This window comes from Westerdykella ornata, assembly GCF_010094085.1.
Source record: "Westerdykella ornata strain CBS 379.55 unplaced genomic scaffold EI97scaffold_1, whole genome shotgun sequence".
Lineage (NCBI taxonomy): Eukaryota > Fungi > Ascomycota > Dothideomycetes > Pleosporales > Sporormiaceae > Westerdykella > Westerdykella ornata.
The window spans coordinates 2089134-2114853 of NW_022986851.1; the positions used below are offsets into that span (position 1 = coordinate 2089134).

General features: G+C 57.4%; 9 protein-coding genes across 9 annotated transcripts; 5 read left to right on the forward strand and 4 right to left on the reverse strand.

Moving 5' to 3' along the window:
- The first annotated feature begins 370 nt into the window (after positions 1 to 370).
- On the forward strand, positions 371 to 2750 carry EI97DRAFT_27378 (uncharacterized protein). The gene is made up of 2 exons (XM_033794306.1): positions 371 to 749; positions 798 to 2750. The coding sequence occupies exons 1-2, from the start codon at positions 617 to 619 to the stop codon at positions 2582 to 2584; spliced, it is 1920 nt and encodes a 639-aa protein (XP_033658899.1). The 5' UTR covers positions 371 to 616; the 3' UTR covers positions 2585 to 2750.
- Positions 2751 to 3055: 305 nt separating this feature from the next.
- Positions 3056 to 5043, reverse strand: EI97DRAFT_429411 (endoplasmic reticulum-golgi intermediate compartment protein 3). The gene is made up of 3 exons (XM_033797437.1): positions 4371 to 5043; positions 3529 to 4297; positions 3056 to 3478 (listed from the first exon to the last, which is right to left on the reverse strand). Exons 1-3 carry the CDS (start codon positions 4742 to 4744, stop codon positions 3311 to 3313), a joined length of 1311 nt encoding a protein of 436 aa, XP_033658900.1. The 5' UTR covers positions 4745 to 5043; the 3' UTR covers positions 3056 to 3310.
- Positions 5044 to 5382: 339 nt separating this feature from the next.
- Positions 5383 to 8075, reverse strand: EI97DRAFT_367477 (sulfate permease-like protein; the record flags this gene model as incomplete). The annotated part of the gene is made up of 5 exons (XM_033795096.1): positions 5383 to 5988; positions 6036 to 6934; positions 6990 to 7539; positions 7590 to 7735; positions 7790 to 8075. The coding sequence occupies 5 exons, from the start codon at positions 8073 to 8075 to the stop codon at positions 5383 to 5385; spliced, it is 2487 nt and encodes an 828-aa protein (XP_033658901.1).
- Positions 8076 to 9181: 1106 nt separating this feature from the next.
- Positions 9182 to 10867, forward strand: EI97DRAFT_389986 (cell division control protein-like protein). The gene is made up of 3 exons (XM_033796215.1): positions 9182 to 9555; positions 9603 to 10369; positions 10432 to 10867. The coding sequence occupies exons 1-3, from the start codon at positions 9439 to 9441 to the stop codon at positions 10553 to 10555; spliced, it is 1008 nt and encodes a 335-aa protein (XP_033658902.1). The 5' UTR covers positions 9182 to 9438; the 3' UTR covers positions 10556 to 10867.
- On the reverse strand, positions 10709 to 16522 carry EI97DRAFT_410149 (uncharacterized protein). The gene is made up of 2 exons (XM_033796694.1): positions 13540 to 16522; positions 10709 to 13483 (listed from the first exon to the last, which is right to left on the reverse strand). The coding sequence occupies exons 1-2, from the start codon at positions 16225 to 16227 to the stop codon at positions 11081 to 11083; spliced, it is 5091 nt and encodes a 1696-aa protein (XP_033658903.1). The 5' UTR covers positions 16228 to 16522; the 3' UTR covers positions 10709 to 11080.
- Positions 16523 to 16731: 209 nt separating this feature from the next.
- Positions 16732 to 19649, forward strand: EI97DRAFT_429416 (KEX1 protease precursor). Its single transcript, XM_033797438.1, has one exon. The coding sequence runs from the start codon at positions 17016 to 17018 to the stop codon at positions 19527 to 19529; it is 2514 nt and encodes an 837-aa protein (XP_033658904.1). The 5' UTR covers positions 16732 to 17015; the 3' UTR covers positions 19530 to 19649.
- Positions 19650 to 19765: 116 nt separating this feature from the next.
- EI97DRAFT_429417 (18S rRNA biogenesis protein) lies at positions 19766 to 21189 on the forward strand. The gene has a single exon (XM_033797439.1). The coding sequence runs from the start codon at positions 19786 to 19788 to the stop codon at positions 20998 to 21000; it is 1215 nt and encodes a 404-aa protein (XP_033658905.1). The 5' UTR covers positions 19766 to 19785; the 3' UTR covers positions 21001 to 21189.
- Positions 21190 to 22007: 818 nt separating this feature from the next.
- EI97DRAFT_454575 (uncharacterized protein) lies at positions 22008 to 23480 on the forward strand (the record flags this gene model as incomplete). Its single annotated transcript, XM_033800556.1, has 1 exon — positions 22008 to 23480. The coding sequence occupies one exon, from the start codon at positions 22008 to 22010 to the stop codon at positions 23478 to 23480; it is 1473 nt and encodes a 490-aa protein (XP_033658906.1).
- A 473-nt stretch (positions 23481 to 23953) lies between these two features.
- EI97DRAFT_447397 (uncharacterized protein) lies at positions 23954 to 25498 on the reverse strand (the record flags this gene model as incomplete). Its single annotated transcript, XM_033800088.1, has 2 exons — positions 23954 to 25324; positions 25436 to 25498. 2 exons carry the CDS (start codon positions 25496 to 25498, stop codon positions 23954 to 23956), a joined length of 1434 nt encoding a protein of 477 aa, XP_033658907.1.
- Between the last annotated feature and the right edge of the window lie 222 nt (positions 25499 to 25720).

Below are 25720 nucleotides of genomic sequence, written 5' to 3' on the forward strand. Positions count from 1 at the left end.
CCCTTGCCCACGAAACGGTCGATAAAACAAGGGACGAGCCTCCCCCGCTCAAGTGTTTGCATCCAAGAGATTTGTTTGTTTCAAGCGCCACCCTTCGCGGCTCGTCCCACCCCACAGCGACCATGACCTTGAAACAATCGACATCCCTTCAGGGGCGAATCACCAGCATCCGTCGTGCGCGATTGTTTATCGGTAGCCGCTCTGCATGCGGTTGACTGGCTCCTGCATCTCGCGCTGGTTTGGTCGAGCCTTCTCATTAAAACGTTCTTCCACTCATGGTGTATCTCGCCCTGATCGCGTCCTGGCTCTCGTGCCATGCTGAGACAGTAGCTCGATAGAGGGTAGATGCCGTTAACACAAAACGAACTGGTAGGCAAGCCGAATGCCGACGATGCTTGTTGATCAAGCGTTCCAAGTACAAAGCTGTGGGTCTCTGGGACTCGACCTGCTATATACATGGCAGTCCCCCATTCTTCGCGTCTTGTTCAGGTACATCGGTCAAGGAGCTGTCTACTACTGTTGCAGCAATACCTTTTGTTTTCTTCATTTCTCTTATTTTTATTCTCCTTTCTTTATTCTTAGCGGCTAGTCCGCAAGTCATTCTTTCAGCGTTACGATGCACTTCTCCACATTCCTTTCGGGCGCCGCCCTCTTGCGTCTCTCCATAGCAGGCTATGTTCTCGAGGACGACTACATGAAGGATTTCTTCGGCAGCTTTGACTTCTTCACGGCGCCTGATCCCACCCAGGGTACGTATCCCCAACACTGGACAAAAACCATTACTAAACTTCCCTTAGGATTCGTACAATACGTCGACCAATCCCTCGCCCAGCAAATGGGCCTGATCAACTCGAGCTCCACGGGCCCCATAACCCTGGCCGTCGACAGCACCAAGGTGACGCCCCAAGGCCGACCTTCCGTGCGCCTCTCGAGCAAGAAGACGTACAACAGCGGCCTCCTCGTGGTCCTGGACGTCTCGCACATGCCCACGGGCTGCGGGACCTGGCCGGCCTTCTGGATGGTGGGCCCCAACTGGCCCTTCAACGGCGAGATTGACATCCTCGAGGGCGTCAACGACCAGCAAGGCAACGCCATGACGCTGCACACGGGGCCCGGGTGCTCCATCTCGACATCCCCCGGCGCCTTCACGGGCGAGGCCAGGACAGATAACTGCGACATCCACGCCCCGGACCAACTCCCGAATGCGGGCTGCTCCATCGAATCGCCCAGCACGCAGAGCTACGGGGCTGGCTTGAACGAGATCCAAGGCGGCGTCTACGCGACGCTGTGGACCGACGAGGCCATCAGCGTCTACTTCTTCCCTCGGACCGCGATCCCCGCCGACGTCCTGGGCGACGCGCCCGACCCTTCGTCGTGGGGGACTCCGATGGCGAGATTCGCGGGGGCGGGTTGCGACGTCGGATCCGTCTTCAGGGACCAGCAGATTGTCATTGATACGACGTTTTGTGGTGTCTGGGCGGGCGCTGTGTGGGGACAGAGCGAGACGTGCAAGGCCAAGGCGGCGACGTGCGAGGATTATGTGCGGGATCATCCCGAGGCGTTTGGCGAGGCGTATTGGAGTATTAATGCCCTGAGGGTGTACCGGGATGATGGTGAAGGTGTTGAGCCGGAGCCGTCGGAACCGGTTCCATCGTCTACTGCACCGAGTCTGATTCCCTCTGGGGGAGTACCAGTTGAGTCGCCAGGGCAAACCTCGAGTGCGCCAGGGCAAACGTCTCCGTTGTCTTCAGGGAAGCCCATACAGACGACGACCAAGTCCGTTGTCGACACGCCCTTCTCACTGCCTACCAACGCGACTAGTACCTCATCCGTCCGATCCGCCTCTAGGACCCCGACAGCTCCCTCGGCGACTGGAACACCGGTCCCTCCTACCTCCATCGCTCCCAGCGTTCCTTCGGCCGCACCACCACAGTCTACCCTTACCTCAACCACTACAAGTCAGAACCAACCCTCAGCAGCACCCAAACCCCTCCCAACAAACGCCCCAGGCGCAGGAGCAGGCGCAGGCGCAGGCGCAGGCAATGGTCCACTACAAGGTTTCCAATGGCCCCTTGGACCACAGCAAGATGACAACTCCGGCAATCCTCCCTCTCTGATCCAAACCGCCCCAACTTCGACAGCCAAGCAGAGCGCCAGCATCAACACCACCACTCCTGCACTCCCTACTCCACCCACCCTCACAGCATCCACCACGCCCACGCCCACATCCACTCTTCCCCTCATACCCCCTTCTTCCGCGCCGTCCGCGTCGTTTCCCGCGCAAGAAGCACCCGCTTCTCCTCTTTCTCCCCCTTCTTCTCCACCACTATCTAAGACGTGCACCGCGCACACTGTCACAGAAACAGGAGACGAGGACCTGGCTATTCCTATCCCTACGGGTCGGGATCGGGGGGGTGCCACGGGGACGGGGACGAGCACGGGGAGGAAGGATCTAAAGACTGTCTTCGTTACCGTGACTTCGCCTCTTTCTTCTCCTGCTCCTGCTCAACAGACGTCTACAACACCGGGAGGAGCGAGACGAAGGGGCAGGAATGTGCGGCGGCAGCGGCAGCGGGATGTTTGAGGTAGTTTAGATATGTTGTAGATTGGCTGTTTGGTTTTGACCGAATGCAAATGGCCGTGCGATACTGGCGCCAGGGCCGTCGGCGGCGAAGAGAGGGTTATTTTTTTCTTCTTCGTGGATATTTTTTCTCTTCTTCGTGGATATTCTTTCTTTCTTCTTCTTCTACTTTTGCCGGGAACTATATATCCGGTTTACATAGCATTTTCTCGAGACGATGTTTCGGGATCCGGGAGGCAAGATGGTATACACGGGAAGGGTACGGTGGTGTATATACATGGGCCGGCCTCCTCCTCTGTACTTGTATGTAGAGGCATATACTGCCGATATGAGATTTAGCTGTCGATATACCTACATGCGCAATACGCCATCATCATCATCGTTATCATCATCATCAGACTGGAAATAACTGGCACGACATTGAGCCTTCTGGGCAGGACAGACCAAGGCCAACTGAACATGATGACGAAACACATGGTATCACATTCACATTCGCCCTTCTCTCCATCTATGTCACAAGTATAGAAATAGATGCACCCCGTCGCTAGAACCCACAAACAATCCTGATATATCCTCATCCCTCTTCGCTTCTTCCCCGCGTCTCCCATTCTTGCCCCTCTTGCGCTGAACCTGATAGAAACAATGGTTGATCGCGCCCCAAACGCCGGAAACCAGACAGATAATGGCAGGTTTCGAAATCCCAAAAACCTATACAACCCCGCACTCCCCTCAATTCGAGTGCAACTTCCTCACGCGGTTCACGCCCTCGTACAGTGCGCGATCGACGGCCGCCGCCACAGTCAGCGTGCCGCCCACGACGGCACAGAGGCCGACAAGGAAGCCCGAGAAGGTCTTTGGGCGGACTTCACGGTTGATGACCTTCATGGGTGAGATATCCTAGTACAATATCAGTGCGTTGAACGAGCAGGAGGGTTACGTGCACGAACATAGGAGAAGAACACGCCGGGGATGCCGCCTCGTGCATGGATGCGCTCCTTGTGGCCTCCCTCCTCGTCGGGGCCACCCGTCAAGCTGCGCTTGTGGCTCGTGACGCTGTATTGATGCGTCTCGATGCTGCCCTTGTAACTGCCGTCAATGGTTGCGCCCAGCAGGTCGTCGTGCTTGCTCGGCCGTGTCGCTTCCTTCTCCCATCCCAGCGGAAGATAGGCCGTCGATACCACCTTGATAAAGTACATGAAGTTGAAGGTCTTGTCCTCCGTGTGCTGCTCCGTGTTATCGAGGGGGTTGATGTGATGGTTGGTCCAGCCACCCGGGCCCGTGTTCTGGTGCTTCTTCTGCATGTCTTGGATGACGGCGTCGCTCAGCTGCGGACCGAAGCGCAGGTGGTGGATCCTGTGCGTAAAGGTGTGCGTTGCATCCTTGAAGTAGTTCTCCAGGTCATGGACGTGCAGGTTCCCGTTCGAGAAGGACTTGCCGGGCGCGATGTGGAAGTTCCCAATGACTTTGTTGACGCGGATGCTGCCTTCGATTCTGCACCCTTCCCTGCGCTGCTCGTCCAGGTGCTCGGCGTAGTGCTCGCGCTCGCACTGCTCGACGCCTTCGCCGCGGCCAAAGGACCAGGATACCGAGGCATACGCATCTCGCACTTCGTCGCACGTGTTGCAGCAGCCGGGCTTGGATGCAGTCGCGGGGGGCGGGGCGCCGTAGCACTCGCCGCAGTAGTCGGGTGCAAGATGCTGGGCTTCCTCCTTGTGCCTTGCGCATTCTATTAGTCCGCTATATCCAAGGGACTCGGCACCGCAAGGTTCTGGGGATGGCAACCACTCACAGTTCCAATGCCTTGGTCTCAATGACTTTGCTGCCCTCGCTCTCCGGCGACAAGCGCACCTTGTTAATGCCATGGTTAACACCCATCTGAAGCTCCCCGGATACATCCATGACGTCCAAGGTTAGCAACTCGCACGGCATGCGCGGGAACGTGATGTTCATTGCAATCTCCATCTTTTCTCCTCTTCCCTTGTCCACAATCAGCTCTGGCCGCACGATAACTTTCCGGTAATCTGCCCACTCGCCCCAGGCCAGCCATAATATGATGATTAAGCTTGCTATGGTTACGATACCGCCCGACGTTGTCCGTATGCGTGCATCCTCGACTGTCTTGGTGAAGGCATCGAGCCGAGTGAACCGCGACTTGGCCGGCATCGTGGTGCTGCAGACCACGCGGAGGATCTGAGCTGTGCAGCTATGCCAGAGAACGGCGCGAGTTCTGTTGTGCCGCAGGCAGGTTTTTCTGAAGGCCGTTGCACAGATGTCTTTGCAAGGCGGGAATTCGGGTAGTCGTCTTTCGGAAGGTACAATTGCTCGGACGCCGGAAATGGGACGGGGAAAAGAGTGAGGTGCACGCAGAGTGCTAAGGGGACTGTATCATTGTACAGCAAAAGAAAAACGAGGCTCAAAGTGCCGGAGAGAGAGACGTGGGAGGATTTCGCGGGCTGATTAGGGTAAAGGACAGCTATGCGATGCCTTTAGCTCCAGGTACTCTTGCCCGCAGAGCTACGCTAAGACGTAAGCAGACTAGCGCGTTATGGCTGGGGTCTCGCCAACAGAGTGCAGAGGGGCATTCTAAATCATCAACACCTCTGCAGAAGGAGCTTCAGCTGCAAGGGCTATAACTCGACGAGATATCATCTTCAACAGGAAGAGTCACAGAATATCAAATCGTCTATAGGCATCTACATGACTGCCTACATGGTGAAAAATGCGTGTACGTGTTGGTATCATCATGAAATGTGCAGAAGAAAACGAACAACGCCGTGTGCAACATCTCCTCTCGAACCAGCTCAATGCGCTTTCCTGTGCACGTTGGCGAGCGCGCTGTTCAAGGCAGCCGTGATGTCGACGTGGAACAGAGGCCGGTTGAGCCCCTGCACCACCGCGATCCTTGTCGCCTTGTGCATTGTCCCATAGGCCTTGCTCTGGGTCAGTTCTCGTTCAAAGGGATCAGACTCGGAGGTGTCGTCGGATGACGGAGCCAGCCCTTCGATGTCCTGTACAGTTGCACGGGACGCCTTGCGCGCCATCCTATTCTCTCTGGCCTCGGCCTCGGCCGCCGCGCTTGCCTCTCCGCCAATCTCGGCTACACTGAAGATGGGCTTCCATCGGTGAACGGCGCCGTCTTCCGACTCCGGTGTGTAATACCCAAAGCCGGCAGCAGCCAGGGCCCGCTTGGTCCAGCGGTTGTTGATGTGGCAGAAGTGCCAGTCGACCGTATCCGGAGCGGCGTAGCGATCGAGCTGGTTGCGGACATCAATGAGGTTCTGTACGCTCGTGAGATCGACATTGTTGACCGACGAAAAATCGAGAATGATGGCCTTCAACGTGGGCCGCGAATCCGTGGGGTCGACTTCTTTCCCGCGCCGCGGGCCGGGATCGTTCCACGGCCGGTCCTGGAAGCTGTTAGCGGGAGTTACAACGCAAAGACGGCCAAACTTACGCCAGGTCTGCCATAGGTGGCCGGGTTCGTCCTGCGAGTCTTCTTGAACACGGTATCCACGAGCTGGTCGAGATAGTGGTTGGTGTTGGGGTAGTTGAATCCCTCGGAGAACCTGAAGATGAAGATGCCGGGGTAAGGGTCCTCGAGTTCGATGAGCGGGTTCGACCCATCCTGGTGATCGATGGGCAGAAAGACATCGCGAACAGAATCCTCGCCTTCTGCGGGGCTCTTGCGGACGGGCTTGTCTTCGGGATACTCGGATTTGTCCTTGTTCTCCACGTCAGGGTCAAGGAGATGATCTCCAATGACGGAATGGATCTTTGCTCGGCCCAAGAAGCGCCCTCGCGCCTTGCAGATGCGGAAGAGCAGGAGAGCCGCCGATATGGCCACCGTGGTGTAGATGCCGTCCTCGATGCTGCTGAAGATGGTGACAATGACACCGGCGAAGAAGATGGGCACTTCCAAGGGGGAGATGCGCCAGAACTGGTAGACTGTGTTGGGAGGCGTGATGAGGTCTCCGACGGCGTGGATGATGACGCCGGAGAGGGCCGCATTGGGAATGTACCAGAACATGGCCGGGAGGGCGTAGATGGCGAGCAGAACCACAATGGCCGTGATGACTCCGGCAAAGGGCGTGCGGACGCCGGCTTTCGACTTGATGGCCGTTCGGGAGAAGGAGCCCGTGGCGGGGTATGCACCCAGGAAGGGTCCGAGGACGTTGGTGACGCCAATGGCTACCAGCTCTTGCGAGGGGTCAATGGTGTAGTTGTTGACCCTTCCAAAGGATTTTGAAATCGAAATGTGCTCAATCAAGAGGACAATGACGGTGGATGGAAGGTCGGAAGCAAATGCAGAAATGATCTCCGTCGTGACGACGGGGACTCTGGCGTGTTTGAACCCTATACATTGATTAGTCTACAAACACATGATTGGGCTACCGAATGGATTACGCACCTCGTGGGACCTTCCCCAGCGTCGAAAATATGGGCTTGGTGCCGTTGGCGCGATGCGACCGATTGCACAGGTAGCTGATGAGGACATAGAGCAGAATGACGAATGCCGTGCGAAGAGTGCTGATGAAGAAGAACATCTTCTGCTTGCTGGGATAGCGTTTGGCAAGGTATCCGCACACGAACCGAATCAGGTACAGCATGGTAAGGGCAGTCAGTCCAATGGCGGCATTGAGGTCGGAGCTGCCCAGATGCTTTAGGGTGTTGATGATGACCTTGTAGGTCGCCTCGCGGGTTTTGACGCCCGTGATGCCCATGAGGGCGGGTACTTGGCCAGCAGCGATGTTGATGGCAGAGCCGGTCATGAAGGCGCTGATGGCGGCGAGGGTGATGAACTCGACGATCCAACCGAGGCGGGCGAGGCCCATGAAGAGCACAATGGAGCCGCCAATGATGGCCAGTGAGGATGCCACCATGTCGGCAGGGACGTCGGGCAGCTTGTCGTGCACCTTGAGGATGACGTTGCCCGTGACGGTGGACAGGACGGCGACGGGCTTGCTCCATTAGCAACCAGGCCCCCGGGGGAGGGACTGAGAATACATACGCCAATGGTAATGTCTTTGGACGTGGCGAAGAACCAGTAAATCAAGACGCCCATAAAGGACGAGTAGAGACCATACTCGACGGGCAGCTGGGCAAGCTTCGCATAGGCCATGCTCTGGGGCACAACCACTGCTCCCACCGTGATGCCTAGGCTCGTTTAGTGGACGGGTTGTATGCTGTTTGGAGAGGAAGGCTGCACACCTGCGACCAGGTCACCAATGAGCCACTGGACATTGTAGCGAGTGATCCACTGAAGGAAGGGGAAGAGTCGGACAAAGTACTGGACGACGTCGTGTCGCGAGGGAGTTATCTCGCGGAACCACTCGGCAGCGGTAGGTTCACGCTCGACATAGGTATCTGCCGACTCGATGGAGAAGGCGGACTCGCCGCGAGTGACACGGTCGGAACCCGTTTCGCTGCGGTAATGGAGATCGATTCCGAGAACTTTGGCCAGCGCATGCCCGACTTTGGTCGTGGTTGAGGCCATCAAGAGGGCCTGCAGAGGGGAACAGGCGAGTAGTGGGAATGAATGATGACAATGGACGTCCAAGGGAGAGTGAGCTGCGCAGGGTCAAGCTTCCCAAGCTTTCATAAGACCCAGACCCGGTGGAGGGGAAATATAGTAGGCTTCTCCCAGACAACAGGACGAGCAATCGAGGACGTCACGGGCGTGGGAGAGGGTAGGCTTGCGTTTCTCGCAGCTGGATGACGCGATCAAGGGGGCGTCCAAAGGGGAAGAAACGAAGCAGGCCACCGCAAGGATGGATCAGTGAGAGGGAAGGTCACAAAGGATGGTGGTTGGAATTTGAGGGAGTGGTTGCAGGCAAGCCACGGGTCCAAATCTGGCACGCTTGCATGGCGGAGATTGTCATTTGTCCGAACAGGCAGGGGGACTGGATGGATGATGACACGGTCTCATGGTGGAGTACTCCGTAGACCTACCACAGTAGGAGTAGTAGAGACTTTCTTTTTTGGTAGCATGGACTCGGTACGGTAAATGCCATTTGCTTTGGTAAGGACATGGACAGGCGGAGAGACGGGGCCAGGGCAGAGGCGAGAAGCCGGGGTGGCGCCGCAGCCAATGGGAGCGCACAGGGGGCGGATTGCGTGCTCGGGGGAGCAGATGTCGTCTTTTCCTCTCTTTCCTCGGTGGGCACCCTGTCCCCACCCACCCACATTACTGGCACGTCATGCCAGGCTGGACATCCAAGACAAGAATGATTCAGCAGAAAGAAAGAGGAGACCATGCTGTGGTCACTGGTGTAGCAGAACAAGCTGTCCGGCGCTACAAAGACGGCGGCGCATGGCTCGGTGGACCCCGTGTGGCTCTGATGTCGGCATCTTTGCTTGCGGACTGGAGCGCATCAAGTCCTTGTCGATAAAGAAGAAGCTGACAGTTCTCTACTGGTAATCGCGAGTGACGGCTTCAGGTCAGGGCCTGCCGGGGAATCGGGATGCGATTATCCGGAGTACCAGCCGCAGTGCTGCTCAGTTGTTGACCAGCCAGCATAGTACTTGTAAAGAAACGAGACCAAAAACGAGCAGCTGAGGCGGAATGGGACGAAATACTGTCGTGGGAGGTGAAGGTTGAAAGGTGAAGTGTGAAGAGGAAGGCGGGGAGGAACTTCATCGAGTGAGGTGCAATTAAGCTTCGAAAAGTCGTTCCGAAGAACGCGCTAATCCGAAAAGGGAAACCTGGACAGGCAGGCACGAGCGCGTCCCATCGCGACTTCCTGACTACACAGCACTGGTACACTTCTCCCACCCAGACACTTTCACGACAACGACCCGTCGACATCTACGCACCCTCCCTTGTTACCCAATTCAATTGTCACGCCCTCTTTGCTCCAATGGCCAGCCTCGAGGCTCTGATGCTCCAGGGGCCCGGCCACAACGTGGAAGACAAGCTGAAGGACCTTCGAAAGCACATCCTCCTCGACGGCATCCCAGCCAACAGCGAGGGCAGGGTGAGTGAGCACCTGTCCGTTGGAAGAATAACTAACAAATCACCCAGTCCGAGGTCCGCATCTACGCCTGGCTCATCCTCCTCAACGTTCCCCCCCTCAGCACCGACGTCTACCTCGACCTCGTCCGCCAGGGCGCATCCCCCGCCCACGCAAAGATCCAGAACGACGCCTTCCGCACCTTCCAGGGCGACCCGCTCTTCCGCCGCCGCGTCACCCAGAACAGCATCACCCGCGTCCTCAACGCCGTCGCCTGGCGCCTCAACGACGCCCACGAGGCCCGCGTCAACGGCTGGATGTCGCCTCCCACCCTGTCTGAATTCGGCGGCAGCCCAGATACCTCGCTGCTCTCGCGCACCTCGCTCACGACGACGACGGGCGGCGGCCTGACCGAAGCCTCGACCACGACCGACGCCGAGCAGATTGGCTACGTCCAGGGCATGAATGTCCTCTGCGGGCCCTTCCTCTACGCCGCCCGCAGCGAGGTCGAGGCTTTTGCCGCTTTTGAGAAGCTCATCACGCGCGAACTGCCGGGTTACGTCCGGGGCTCCATGGAGGGCGTCCACAAGGGCCTGGCCCTCGTCGACCGCGTCCTGCAAGAGTGCGACCCCCGTCTCTACCAACACCTCATGTCCCACCGTCTCGAGGCGCGCATCTACGCCTTCCCCTCTGTCCTCACCCTCTGCGCCTGCACCCCGCGACTCCCTGACGTCCTCCAGCTGTGGGATTTCCTCTTCGCATACGGGCCCCATTTGAATATCTTGTGCATCGTCGCGCAGCTCATTCTGATACGTGACGAGTTGCTGCAGAGCTCCAGGTGGGTGTCGACTCTCATCACGGCAGATTCTGTCGCCCTTCAATGCTGACGTTGTCTCCCAGTCCCAATCAGATCCTGCGCAACCTCCCCAGCCTCAATGCCAAGGCCACCATTTCTCAGGCCGTCCGGCTGGCCGCGAGTATCCCCGACGACTTGTACGACGAGATTGTCAACCATGCAAAGTAGGCAGGGGCTATTTGCCTGGGACATTCAGGAGTCCTTGAGCCATGTTTCACGATACCCACACGAAAAAATTTTGATGTGTTACGAAGTTACGAATAATGATGATTTTCCAGCAGGGCGTTTTTGTTTGCACAGGGCTGCGAGGTCCTCATGTTGGTCCACTAGATACCTCCCCGGGATATTTGAATACAAAGACCTATTTCAAAAGAAAGAGTCATCCCTCATTATCATTATCACTCCTATCCACCCACCATTCATATATACCGTCCAACACTAGCAAACATTGACAAGATCAAGCAGGCACATGTACAAATGACTGCCGGGAAAGGTACAAAACAAACTCCAAATGGTATACGCTGCGCAAATCAAGGCAAAACGACATCGCTTCCAAACCACAAGTCGCGCATCCAACTCATTACCCATACCGTCGTCGCACCGTCATACCAAAGTCAACCAAAGCAGACCACTAACTACTCAAGGCCAAATCAAACAAAAACGAAAACAAAACAAAAGTGGATAATCTCCCCATCAAGCCTTCCAAATCTTCCACTTGGACCTCGTCTTGGGCGGCAGAAAGCTATCCGGACTCTCCCTCTGCTCCCCGACCTCGTCGCTATACCTGCCCTCATCCTCCTCATCCTCATCCTCATCCTCCTCATCCGAACTCCCGTCCGCATACCGCCCGCCACCCAAATACCTCGCACCGACGCCCGCATTCCCGTTCCTCGCACCACCACCAGACGCAAAGTAACCCCCCGTGTGCCCGTCGCGCGGCTCCAGCTGTCCGCGCGAATACGGACTGCCAGGCCCCTGCCCCACAATGGCCGGATGAGGCGGCCATGAATCCCGCTTTCGCTGAGGCGCCGCCGCCGCCGCCGCATGCGACCCGTGCCCATGATGCACTTGTTGGCGTTCCCATGCCGGATCGCGCTGCTGCTGGTTGAGGATGCCGCCCATGCTCCGCCTATACGTCTTGGGCTCCGGTGCCGGTGCGGGCAGCTGCGACTTGTGGCTCGAGTTGTGCGTAGGTTGGCGCGTGCTTGCGGAACGCGTGGGCGTCGTCTGCGACTGTGGAGGAGGAGGAGGAGGAGCAAGCGCCGGAGTCGTGTTGTACGAAGAAGCTACGGGTGCTGAGACGCGTCTGGTTGCGTGGGTGGTGGTGGAGGATTGCTGCGCGACGCCGCTGCTCATACGTCGCTCTGCCGGCGAACGCGTAGGCCCATCGGCAAAGGCAGCCGAGTCGCGCTTCTTCGAGAAGCCCGGAATGAGGATGCGCGGGCCCACCTTGTACCTCTGCCTCGCGCGCTCCTCTTCGTCCGCCTCTTCCTCCTCGCCGCCGGACTGCGAGGCGATGGAGCTGCCAGAATGCGAGTAGCCGTTGTCACCCACCGTTCGGCGCCTCCGGGTCCCAAGCACCCCGAAGAAGCTCCCGATGCGCGACTTGCGCCGCTCGCTCTCTGCCACCGCGCCGCCTGCCTCGGATTCTGGTTCCTCATACCGTAGCACCGGCACCGATAATCTGTACGGCGCGGTGATGCCCGCTGGGTCTTTCCGTGACACCTCAACGTTGATGAAGATGTCCAGACCGCCCTGGAGGTCAATATACTCGCCCTCACGCTTCAAGCCTCTGCGACCCAGGACCGACGGGCGTCGGTGAAAGGGACTCGGTCGGCCGATGGATACGTCGTCCCTGTCATTCGGCGCCGGCAGCCTGTGCGCAGAAGCTGGTGGATGATGAATCGAATCGACCGATGCACGGCTCCGGAACAAGCTACTCAGTGAATTCCGGCGAGACCGGCGTTGCTCTCCACTGTCGGGTGAGAAGGAGGACTGCACCCCCGCCTGCTCCTCCGCTGCATTGGCGAAGGCTGGATTGTTGTAGTAGGACACTGGAGGCCCTCGGTCGCGCCCACGCTGCCCGTGCCCGCTAAGCCTGCGTGCCAAATTGCCGGGCGCATAATCTGAAAGAGTCCTAGTCAGACGCGGGCTATTCCCGGTCGTCTTTGGGCGTACAGGTGTCGCTGGGGGGGTCGATCCAGGGCTGTACTCGCGGATATTGCACCAGTTCCTGCGCGGCATGAGGTGGACATTGTTCCGTTTCTTATCATCCACATCGTGAGTGAAGAGCGGAATCATGTCCTCGTCCGTGGATGCATCCAAATGGTGGACCTTGTTCCGCTTGTTGAGTATGTCGGCCATGATGTCCGGGGGCGGCGTGTTGACAACGGCCGAGCTGATGACATTCGGCATGTATCGATGGTCTTTATCCTTAGGGATCCCCAGTTTCTTGTTCGAGTAGAACTGACCGACGGCCGCGAGGTGCACGTCGCCGCCCAGGATGGTGACCCGGACGGATTTGGTCCGGGCGATGTGCTGCAATTCCTGAATGAACCAGTTGCGCTCCTCCTTGTGATGCTTCGCCGTCCAGTGGTCGTCGAGGTCGTCGAGAATCTCCACGCCGCCGTCAAACTTGTTGACAAAGTTTCCCAAGAGCCGCATCCTGCCCAACGCCTTGATGGGATCCATCAGTCGACTGGTCAGCACGTTCTCTAAGAAATTCAGCCTCGGATAGGCAATGGGCACGCCCAGCAGCACTATCAGGTGCTTCGTCTCGCCCTTGACCAGCTCGTCCTCCAATCGATCAAAGATGATGTCGTACGAGTCTTCTGTCAAAATTTCGTCGCGGCGACGCTCGGTGCGACAGTCGAGACCGAGGAGCGCGACCGTCTTGCCCAGTGACATGAAGACGCTGCGAGATTGCTCCTTGATGTAAGGTCCTGGATGCGCGCCCAGAACCCACGACGGTTCCGTCTTCTCCGTCTCGGAAACCACCGACTGGTGCTGGAAGAGCATATAGTACTTGAAGGCCACAGCACCCAGCCCCGTGAAGACGGGCGTCGACATGAAGTGGTGCGGATATGAACCGAATCCCTGCACCAGTCAGTCGTCGCATTCATCAATCGGATTGAAAACAGATTTAGACTTACGTCGATGATATCGTGGTCGTCCCAGATATTGACCATAGGAATCTGCGCGTTCGCCATGCCGAACAAACCCTGCGAGAACCACATGGAATACCGGTCCAGATAAAATTGCTCCAACTCGTTTTGCATTTCCTCCGAGAAGCTGGCCTTGTGCTTCTGCAATGGGTTCCGGCTCTCGATCCAATCCTTGAAGAGCGTCGTCTCCCTCATTGCGGCGTCGTTGTAAATTTGATCACCGCCCCCAATCATGACATGGAACGGCCGTGTCTGGTGATTGTTGAGTACATCCCTAAACATCGGGTCAGGGCCGCAAAAGTCCTTCGAGTCCACGCCATAGGAAAAGCCGTTGCAGCTGTAAAACATGATGTTCATGTTCTCGCCCTTGCCTGGCACCCAGAATCCCACGGCGGGGCCACGGTTGATGCGGTAGGCGATGCGTGTCTGGCTAGATCCAAGTTCAACCTCGATATTGAAGCGCCAAAACGTCACGCCTCGCTCCGCGTGGAGCCGTACACCTGCAATCTCCCGCACCTTGCCCACCTTCTCACCAGACTTCTTTTGCAGACGAGATTGCCGGGATTGATCACGGTCGAGGGCCGATGTGATGGGCTTCTCCTGAAATAGGCCCCGATCGTCCTCAACTCTCGAGGGATCACTATTCTCAGGTATCTCGTCGATGGGCTTCACATAGAGAGTCTTCCCAGTCCTGGACATCTTGGTTTGTCCTTCCAAGGGATCCACGTAGGCCGGATGCAGTGGTTGTCCTTCGGCATCAATCTCGGTCGGTGGGGGCGGCAGCAGGTCCATGGGCTGTTTGAATATGCGCAGAGTGGGCACTTTGTTGTAGGACGAGTGCTGGTCGATGGTGACTATCATGACGCTTCCGCGCCATATAAATCGTTCCACTCCCGACTTGGTCTTGTCCCTACGAATGCCCGTGTACCGCAACAGGGGGCCACATTTAAGATAGAGCGGCGGGCTAAAGCTGGTCTGGCCCGTAGCAGCGTCGACGTGCCCTTCGTCCAAGGCGGTTACCCCGTGGCTGCCTGATCGTCGCCGTCGCGATGCGCTACTCTCTTCCCACCAGGCCTTCTTGATGCTTTCAGAACGTTCGGGGACATCCAAATCGAGGTCTTCGGCAAGGAGGGCAGCAACGGGGGCGTCCTTCCACTCCTGAAGCATCGGAGGCGGTACATATCTCCTCTCCGGTTCGTGGTGGCCCACCATATCGGAGAGATGATGGTGATGATGCGACGATCGCGAGGCTTCGGGTCCGCTCTGCGTTGCCGAAGGCCCTGCTTCCGCTGCGGTTGAAGTCGGGGGATCGTGAGGCTGCGGGGCGCTGCTTGGTCCCCTTGTCCCATTCTTCTGGTCGATCTGTTCCTGCTTCATCTCCATTTGCGCCGCTATGATGCCTCTACTATCTCTTCGCCGGTCGCTGCTTTGCACAGTGCCTGCAGGAACGGGAGGGAGATCCTTGGACAACCTCCTGCTGTCGTAGCGACCAATATTGGCGCCTAGTGGTCGCGCTGCATGCGGCGCGTCGTCTACACCGTAGAGCCCAAGTCCTTTGGTATCAGCAATTGCGTTCCTCTGGATGCGTTGATCCGTATCTACGGCCCTGTCCGTCCACTGAGCGCCGCCACTCCGGTCGCGGAAGCTGCCCAATCCACGACTGAGCCCGGCCGGCTCTCCACTCTTGATGGGTTGCGCGGGCGCACTGGTTCGGTTCACATGAGCCGCCTGGTTGCTCTGGCGCGACGCTTGCGCTTGTGAAACTCCGGGGCCACCGCCCGATGGATCCCACGGCTCGCTCAGGTCGTAAACTATTCCGTCTTCTGAGCCATCCAAGTCATCATCTTCTTTTGCCCTTGACCTCGGCGGTGCAGGCATCGAGACGTGGCGTCTGGCATTCAAGCTCCGACCGGGAACCGTGCTTGATATACCGGCACTGGTCAGGGGCCCCGACACGTTGCGCTGCTGCTTCGAATTCACTGCTGCTTGAAGAGCGCGACGGGCTCTCGCCTCCGCCTCTGCTCGCTCCTGGGCCTCCAACTCGAGCTCCTGCATCCGCGTCCTCCGCTCCTCTTTGCTAATGTCGTCTAGTTTTCCCTCGAGCTTTTGGAGTGGTGATCGATCGGGAACCGAGGGGCGGCGCTGCTGAGTCGGGGTAGCGCCAGCTGGCGGCTCTGCGGGCGAGCGCAATCTGTCTGGGGCGATCTGGATGTTTGGCTGCAACCTGTTGACATTGGCCTGGACGACGTGGTCACGGGATCTGGGGTAGGAGCGGGACGATGTGTGCGACCTGGAACTCCCTCGATGCGCATAGGGGTCCCGGTACGAGCTGGGAGGGGGCCCGCGTGGCACATCTGGGGCCGGAGGTATTTGTGTAGCTTGGGGCTGCGCAAATTGACTTTGCCGTCGCCGGTGAGAAGATGTCTTAGCTATTCCGCTCGAGCCAGTGGGTCCAACGGCGGAGATGGGGCGCGCAGAGTTGCTGGACACAGCATTGGGCACAGCGGGATACTGGACTGGCGCCGGCGCCGACGCCGATTGAGCATCAATGGGCCGGCGGTAAGACGTGCGCTTTTGCGGGTAGCCTTCTCCTAGAGGTCGTTGGGGTGCATTCGGGGACCTGTTGGTGCCAGTGTAGTTGCCATTGGACGGCGGGGCGGGGTGAGGTCCTTCCATCTGATGGTGGTGCGGTGGCGTTGGGACGTTTGGCGTCGATGTCAATGCATTCGAAGCATGTATATAGGGAGGTTGCAAATAAAGTTTTACGGGATAATGAGGCAGTCAAGAGGTGCTATCAAATGCTGTGGAGCCGGCGTGGATGATGCTAGATATATATGTATATATAGACAAGATGGCACAGAACGCTGATGGAAATCGAACGCAAAAATCAAGAGACAAGCATGAGAGCGAGTGAGGAGAGGAATATGTGAAGATGGGAGTGAAAGTGAAGGTGGAGGTTATAAGAAATAAGATGGGAGTCGGGAAACGATGCGCTGGCTGGGCGGGACCGAGAGCTAGGAAACGCGGAAGGCGGGGAACAAGGATCCTCCCCAGCCACCCCGCACTTGCCAAATAGGCCTAGATCAGTCAGGGATCAGGCTGTGGCGCTCCACGTGAGAAGTGTGGCTCAATAGCGAATCTGTCCTTCATCCTCCGAAGACCCTGCGCCTTGTCCGCTCCCTTCGCACCTTCTTACCCCCTTCCGCCCCACGACCGCTTTCACCACTCTCAGCACTCTGCAAGTCGGGTGCTGCGAGACTCTCTCTTAGCCGTCTTCTCCTTCATTCTTGCGTTCAGCGCCCTGTTGCTGGCACATTGGTACATGCGGACGCTGCCATCTTTTGGCGACGCCTGCCTTCTCCACCTCCCGTTTCTCCGCTGAATCGCTACGAGAGAGTGTCTTGCCCTGGTTTCATGTTACTTTCCGATCCATAGGTCCCGTCTTTCTTCTGAGGACGCCCACCATGCGCCTTATCAGTTTCTGGGGCCTGTTGGCCGCCACGTCCCTCGCATCAGCAGGGCGACACCATCTGCCGCCGCGTAACTATACAACCCACGATTACTATGCTATCCACGTCGCTTCTTCCACGTCTCCGGCCGAGCTGGCTGCACACCTCGGCCTCGATCACGACGGCCCGCTCGGAACCCTATGCGATTTCCACCTGTTCAAGGCCCCCAAACATGCAAACGACATTGTTGAAGATGCAAGACAAGAGCTCAGGAGGCGGCGGCGGAAGCGAGAGATTGGCCTTGAATACCATCCCCTCGACAGCATCAAATTCACCCAGAAGCAAAAGCTGAAGCCGCGACACTGGAAGCGGAGCGTGATCCCTACCCTAAGCGGCCGAGCTGGCGTGGAGGAGAGCGAGGCGGTCAAGACCCAGCGCGAAATCGCGAGCACACTCAAGATCAACGACCCCATCTTTGAAGAGCAGTGGCACATCTTCAACGTCCAGGACCGCGGAAACGACGTCAATGTCACGGATGTATGGCTTCAGGGCATAACGGGCAAGGACGTCACGGCATGCATCGTGGACGACGGCCTCGACATGGACAGCGAGGACCTCAAGGACAACTTCTTCGCCGCTGGATCCTACGACTTTAATGACCACGTCGAGCTCCCCAAGCCCCGTCTGTCCGACGACCGGCACGGCACCCGATGCGCTGGGGAGGTCGCTGCTGGGAGAAACAATGCTTGCGGTGTTGGCATCGCCTATGACGCGAAGATTTCTGGCGTCCGCATCCTCTCTGGCGAAATCACCGACGTCGACGAAGCCCTCGCCCTAAACTATGGTCTCGAGGTGAACGACCTCTACTCGTGCTCCTGGGGCCCCCCGGACGACGGCAAGACCATGCAGGCGCCAGGCATTCTCATCAAGCAGGCGCTGGTCGATGCGGTGCAAAAGGGGCGGGATGGCAAGGGGGCCATCTACGTCTTCGCCGCGGGCAATGGCGCGGCGGCCGACGACAACTGCAACTTTGACGGCTACACCAACAGCATCTACAGCATCACCGTCGGCGCCATTGACAAGCAGAACTTGCACCCCTACTATTCGGAAGCATGCTCGGCGCAGCTTGCTGTGACGTACAGCAGCGGCAGCGGCGATTCGATCCACACCACGGATGTCGGCGCAAACAAGTGCACGAGCTCGCATGGTGGCACCTCTGCTGCAGGCCCAATTGCAGTGGGCATATACGCTCTCGCGCTCCAAGCGCGGCCCGATCTCACCTGGCGCGACATGCAGTGGATCACCGTCATGTCTGCTGTGCCGTTCGACCAGCCGAGCGACTGGACCAAGACTGCAATCGGCCGCACCTTTAGCCATCAGTTCGGATATGGAAAGCTAGATGCCTACGCTGTCGTCGAAACGGCCAAGACGTGGAAGAATGTGAAGCCTCAGGCATGGTTCTTCTCGCCCTGGATGCACGTCAAGACCCCGATCCCTGAGGGCGACGAAGGCCTCGCCAGCGAGTTCGAGGTCACCGCGGACATGCTCAAGGAAGCCAACCTCGAAACGGTCGAACACATCACCCTGACCATGAACGTCGAACATGAGCGTCGCGGCGATTTGAGCGTCGAGCTTATCAGTCCCGCCGGCGTCACTAGTCACCTTTCAACGGCACGCCGCGACGATGATGCGGCTGTTGGCTACGTTGACTGGACCTTCATGAGCGTCGCGCACTTTGGCGAGAAGGGCATTGGCAAGTGGACTGTGATTGTCAAGGACACCATCAAAGACAATGGCAAGACTGGCGTCTTCACGGATTGGAAGCTTCGCCTCTGGGGCGAATGCATCGATGCCTCCAAGCAGAAGCCGTTACCTTTGCCAACTCAGCACGACGACGATGACCACGACGTCATTGACGGCCATCCAGCTCACACCACGACCGTCAGCGTGCCCTCGAGCACCCCCAAGCCGCCTGTCAACCCCAGCGACGTCCCTAACCGGCCCATCAACCAGAAGCCTAGCCCATCGCCAAACCCCGCCTCCACGGAGTCCGCATCGTCATCACCTTCAAGCGCACCTGAAAACTTCCTTCCATCCCCCTTCCCCACGTTTGGTGTGTCTAAGCGCACCCAAATCTGGATCTATGGCAGCATAGGGCTAATTCTTGTCTTCTGCGCTAGTCTGGCAACTTATCTGTTCCTTGCTCGGCGCAAGCGGCTGCGGTCGAGCCGGGATAACTACGAGTTCGAGATGCTAGACGACGCGGATGACGACGAGGGTGGCGCGAGGGCGGGCATGTTGAGCGGGACAGCGGGGGGCAGGCGAAAGGGAAGGGCAAAGAGGGGCGGCGAGCTTTACGATGCCTTTGCTGGCGAGAGCGACGACGACCTACTGAGTGAGAGCGATGGTGAGGAGGGTCCGTATAGGGATCAGGAGGACAGGGAGTATGACGAGAAGCAGGCGATGGAGGACGACAGCGATGCAGGCGAAAGCAGCGGAAGCGCAAGTTCGGGGCCGAAGAGGCAGTGAGCGGTAGCATAGGTGGTGCTTTGGCGCTATCACCTTTCATTCCTATCGTTTGGAATCCTGTCAATAGATCTTCCTTCTCTGTGCAAAGGTACCAGAGCCATCCAATCTGTTGCTGATCAATTGTGTGGCTGTGTGCGGCGCAAGCGCCACAGTTCCTCAGACGCTAAGCACACCGCCCGGGCAGAATCTCAAAAAAGTTCCCCATCCAACCTTCTGAGTATCTTCAGAACTCAACATCCACACATCCCACACAGCCATGACAGAACCCGAAGCTCAGCCGCTTCTCCGCTTCACAGGGCACCGCCATCTAAGGACCCGTCTCCTGCTCGCCACCCTCACCGGTCGCGCAATCCGGATATCGCAAATCCGGTCCACATCGCACACCCATCCAGGCCTCACACCCACCGAGGTCTCCTTTCTACGCCTGCTCGACGCCGTTACGAATGGCTCCTCCATTGAGTTCTCCATGACAGGTACGACGCTGGTATACCGACCGGGTCTCATCACCGGATCCTCAGAAGGTCTAGGCGCCATTGGAGGCGTCATCCGGCACGAACTACATAAGGAATGCGCATCGCGCGGCGTGAGCTGGTGGATCGTTCCTCTGTGCATTCTCTCACCCTTTAGCAAGGGCAACATGAATGTCGTATTCCACGGCGAGGGGTGCGTGACGGGGGCGACACCCGCGGGCGACATTTCCGCCGACACGGTGCGAACTGCCATCCTCCCCTTGTACAGGAATTTCGGAATTGAGCGCAACATCGAGTTGCGGATACTAAAGAGGAGTTGTGCGCCTGGGCCTGGAAAAAGTGCGGGTGGAGAGGTGCAGCTGGTCTTCAACCACCAGGTGCGGTTACCCAAGACGCTGCATCTGATGAATCCCGGACGCGTGAAACGGATCCGAGGCGTGGCGTATGCGGTCGGCGTCAGCGGGAGCAACAATGCAAGAGTGATTGAAGCGGCGAGGGGGGTGCTCAACAAGTTCGTTCCGGATACATATATCTTCTCGGACGTGTCGAGCGCGCCGCTCGTGCCGTCAAATGACAAGAACAACCCTGGTGGAAAGAAGAAGGGTGCCGTAGGGTTTGGCATCAGCCTGGTGGCGGAGTCGTCGACGCACTGCCTCTATTCGGCGGACATGTCGAGCCCGCCCACCGGCGGGACTCCGCCGGAGGACATTGGCAAGCAGGCCGCCTACCAGCTTTTGGAAGTCATATCTCAAGGTGGATGCGTCGAAAAGTCCGCCGTGGAGACGATGGTGTGCCTCATGGCCATGGGCTCAGAGGATGTGGGCCGGTTGGCCATGGGAAGGGACGTGGTTGGGAGTGAAGACGTGATTCAGCTGGGTCGGGATCTGAGCGAGTTTGGGGGAAGCGGATGGGGGTTGCGAGATGCCGGGGAAGGCAGGGACGACTTGATTGTCAGTGTAGTGGGCAGAGGCGTGGGCAACGTGGGCAGGAAGGTGGCGTAAGCTGGTGGAGAGGAGTTGTAAAGTCTGGTCGGTTGCACGAGTGGGTGATTTTACTGAATCAGTGGAGGTTTGCATAGCACTTGATACCCAACATGCACGTTTCATGTCAATTGTTATTTCTGGGGCTATGGTTTCGAATCACCCTTCCCATGGTCAAGACCATCCTGCTCTTGAACCCTGCATGACGACAATGGGACTCTTGACATCGAAAGGTTCGCATAACGGACATGTTGTTTCCTATGGTTTGTCTATTATCTCTTGTTTGTCCAAATAGGTATTGATGTATGGTTTACCGTTGCTGACCCGTATACCTCACCTCACTACTCCGTTCATCTGAGTCCTCGATTCACCTCTGACAGCCCGTCCGCTCTAAATGACCCGACCAAGCTGTGGACATCCAAGGCAGGAGTTGTAAGGTACAGCAGATACCTTTTTGTAGTTATGATTCCGCCTTAGAGCGCAGAACAGTAGATCTCGCTTTCACATCTTGGGATGTGTTGGTCGAAATGCTGCACGGAGAAGCAATGCAGTGGTAATGCATTGTTAATGCAATTCAATTGCAATGAATGCGTTACTCCGATTAGTAATGCTAAAAGGGGCTTCAAACGCAATACCTACCGGACCCTACGGTGTAACGGGTAGATGTCCAGGGGAGGAATGAGGATGTATGTATTAGAGGATCAAGCTCGCTGTTCCGCATACGCGCATTGCCAGCGGTAATGTCAGCACGATACCTAGGCGTACTGGTTAGGGAGAGGAGTTCATCGCGCTTATTCCGCAACAGGCAACGAAAATGTGGGAGTGAATGTCATTCCACGTGATCACGTAACAGCGAGCCAATCGGCGGATAAGTGCCGCGTCTGTGCACGCTTCCAAAAGCCGCGTCGCGTCTCACCAAGTCTTCCATGACAGCTCGACAGCATTTTACTTTTCGGCCACCTGTTGACTCTTGTTTGTGGTCTGGGGTGACGGCGCCATCTTGGAGGAGGCGACTTCAATTGAGAGGGATGCCGCAATTGACCCGCAACGCGCCACCGCTGCTGACGATGGTGGGGGGAATGCCGCATGCTACCAGCGCACACCACGAAGAGGACGAAGAGCTGATATATGGCGATCCTGTCTCTTCGGACGATGAAATCGCTGCTCCTGTTGCCAGTTTGCCGAGTGTGGAAGACACAGCTTCCGACACGGCCACAAAAGATGCGTCAAAGAGGGGACTGAGGAGGCGCAAACCTCCAATACGCGTACCGCCCAAGGGCGCTTACGAGCATGGTAAGAAGGAAAAGCAGATGGTAGCAGCGACGGCAGACGCAGAGAAGGAGAACACCCTTGGGTCAAGCCAGCCGCAGTCCTCGGCGGAGAAGAGAAAAGCGGGTGGCCGGGCAGAAGATTGCGGTCTTGACTTTGGATTCAGATTCGAACACCGCAAGCCGCCCATAAAGAAGCAGAAAACTTTTCGGAACATACATGCGCCTACGCAGCGCAAACCAGCGACATTTGGGAGTAAAAGCTACGCCCAGAGGAAACCAGCCTATGAGGTAGAGGACGATGATTCTGATCTATCCGATGTGTCTATGGTTTCGGTAAAGAGCGATATCCAGGAAAGGCCGAAGACTTCGCGTCCTGCCCGCAGAAACAAAGACCCTGAACTGCCGACGCCTGGAGCTTCTGTGGCGACTAACCGACCGAATCTTCTGATATCACTGGGCGCATACCGCAAAGACAACACACCCGCGAGTTCTCAATCAGTGAGCAACAGCACGCCGCCATCCTCGTTCGCAGCGGGGGAAACGTTGGGGTCGCTAGAGCGATATGCAAACGACATTGTTGCTGAGACCTCGAACGCCACGTGCCCACTGTGCGAGGAACCCGTTGACCAGCAGCACTACCTCGACTTCTGGCAATGCGGCAAGAAGCCCACTATACGCCAGCAGCAGCTATTCTGCCGGGAACACACAAAAAGATCCGCATTGGAAGAGTACAAGAAAAGGGGATACCCGGATATTGACTGGAGCATACTATCGGCGCGGGTGGCTCAGCATTCCGCGTTTCTTACAGCCATCCTGCAAAACGAGCGCCCAAGTCATTATCGAGAGCTCCACGCCGGCATGGGCCGTCAGACCGGCAGCAAGATGATGGAGTCAAATGCTACGCTGACACATACTGGTTACTACGGCATCCGGGGCAGGCGCACGATGATGGAGAGCATCGGCTCTCAACTTGCCGACGTCATCCGCGACCAGGCGATCAAGGATCCCGTGATTGGATCTGCTGGCGGTGTCGCGAATTTTGTCCTCAGAGTATTGGTGCCGGAATTGGCGATTCTGTTGGTCATGGAAGACTACGAGTGTTCGGAGCAAACGGCGCGAGGCATCATCGAGGAAAGCGGAGAGTTGGGCTGCCTGGTGCATGAGGAGCTGCCTGACGAAGTGCAGACGTGGGATTCGGATGAAGATGATATCGAGCAAGATGAGGAATGAGGATTCAGGAATTCGATTTTTATCAAGACGGCCACGAATACAATACTATCTACAAGGTACCATCAACCACAGTGCACCCGCTGTTGACCATACTGGAACGCGACTCGCACATGTCGTAAGCCGGTGCACGATAAGAGCTGGATTAACGGCAGTCTTGAACATTTTATCACTCCATCACCAATGGAGATTTAGGAGGGGCATCAATGCAAAGCGGTGAGACGTACACACACTTGAGTGCGAGAACAAGCTCGATATCTTTGTACCTGCTTATGGAGATTTCCAAATCGGCACCAATGTGAAGCGATGAAAAACCAAGCGTCCTTGCGCATTCCGAGTAAAAAAAATAATCACTACCCTGGATATACCCAACGCCGTGTAGCCTTACTCTATACATAAATGCACAACGTCCCAGCCCAATCTATCAGCGCCCGAAACCCGACGCTCCAGGAGATCGCAGGGAAGACACGAGACCATCACCGCACCCCAAAGCCGTCAAAAACGGTCTCGAAATACCTCCCAATCCTCGTGCACAGCTCCTCATCCGTCCTACACGCCTCCTCGGCCATGCTCTCCCATATTCTCTGCTCCAGATCAAAGCCAAAGTCTTCAATCAACCGATCCTCATCATCCTTCTCCACAGCATACATCCTGACAAACTTGCCCTCGGACGTCATCGCAGGACCACCCGCTTCGAGCAATTTCGCCGGATCCAAAGGTGCCATGGCGGTATTCACGAAAAAGGGACGCAGGCTCGTCGTCATCCCCAACCGTGTCGTTGAAGAGGCAAGAACGTTTTGCTGCTTCCTCGCGCCCGCGTTGTCGTGGCCGCCGACGCCCAGATCCTGCGCCACGTGCGGCGCCTTGGTGTCGAAGTCGGCGGACGGATCGGCCTGTACGATCGCCATGATACTCTCCTTCTCGTCGGTCTCGCCATGCCCGGCACCAAGTCTTCCCAGGAGACGTAATCCACTTTTCACTTGGTAGAAGGGCGCTCTGAGCGCCACAGCTGCGGGCAGGATCGTGTCTTTCTCGCCAGTGACCACGTCCTGGCTCCCCTGCTTCAGAAGGTGGTAGTAGTATTCCGGCCCGAAATAGTTGTAATACGCCATCATCATGAGCGTTTCGCGATGGAGTGCCTTGTCCAGCATGACCATCCCATCCTGCGTGGCGTACTGGATTGCAGAGGAGGGCGTGAACGAGACGCCTGCGAGGTCGTTGTAGAAGCGCGCCGATGCACTGTACGGCCAGGCGGCGGGCCACGTGACGAGGCCGTGTGTGTTGAATGGCGGACTGTCGAACAGAGGCTCCGGGTCGTGTGCGGGGAAGGAATGCGCGTTGAGGAAGAGGACGCGCTGGAAGGTGGAGAAGAGGATGCTGAATGTTTGCAAGGGGAGGTCCTTGGAGTTCTTCACGGAGAAACGACTGGGACGTTGCGCGTCGGACAGGACGAGGCAGCGGGCGTGGAGCTTGGGGAGTACTTCCCTGCAAACGGTGACGTCGTAGTCGGCTCGGGAGGGGAGGAAGACTTCGACGGGGAGACGGGAGCCGGTTCGTCGGAGGAGGCGGAGAGAGACGAGGAGTGAGGGTAGGGAGTACCTGGACGCGGCCATGACGATACCGGTTGTGTTCTCTTCAAAGGGCAGCAGCGAGGCGAGTTGTGGGACCAGGCGCTTCATGGCCGAATGGGATTGTGCTAACTTCTGGACTTCATCGTCTGTCAAGGGCTCGGTGGCGTCCTCCTGGCCATCGTCGCGAGAAGAGGAGATGGGATGGCATGAAGGCCTCGCGGACACCAATGCCGAGATGAGGTCTGCCCCAAACGCCAGCTGCTGTGTCGAGAATGCCTCATCGGGTACCAGGCCAGACTCCGGCCCTCTAACGTGAGTATCGTGGCTCGAAGAATCGGCGAGCAAGTCTATATGGCCTCGAACATGAGGATATGTGTGAAGGCCTACAAGGACCAAGAGAGCGACCAGGACCGCGGATCGGAATCCAGATACCGTGGCGGATGTGACCATATTTGCCAGAAAGGAAAAAGAGAGAATGATGAAATGAAATGGCAGTTGGAAGGAATGTGAAGGAATGAAGAGAGGGAAGCCGGACGATTGGTAAGATGCTCTCGTCCCGGAGAGACCTTGTTGAAGTAGGGGCTAATGTCCAAGGATTTCAGGGCGATGGGCTTTTTGGCAACAAGCCCCGTTAACCCCTACGGCTTGGATCCGCTTGAAGGCCATCTTTGC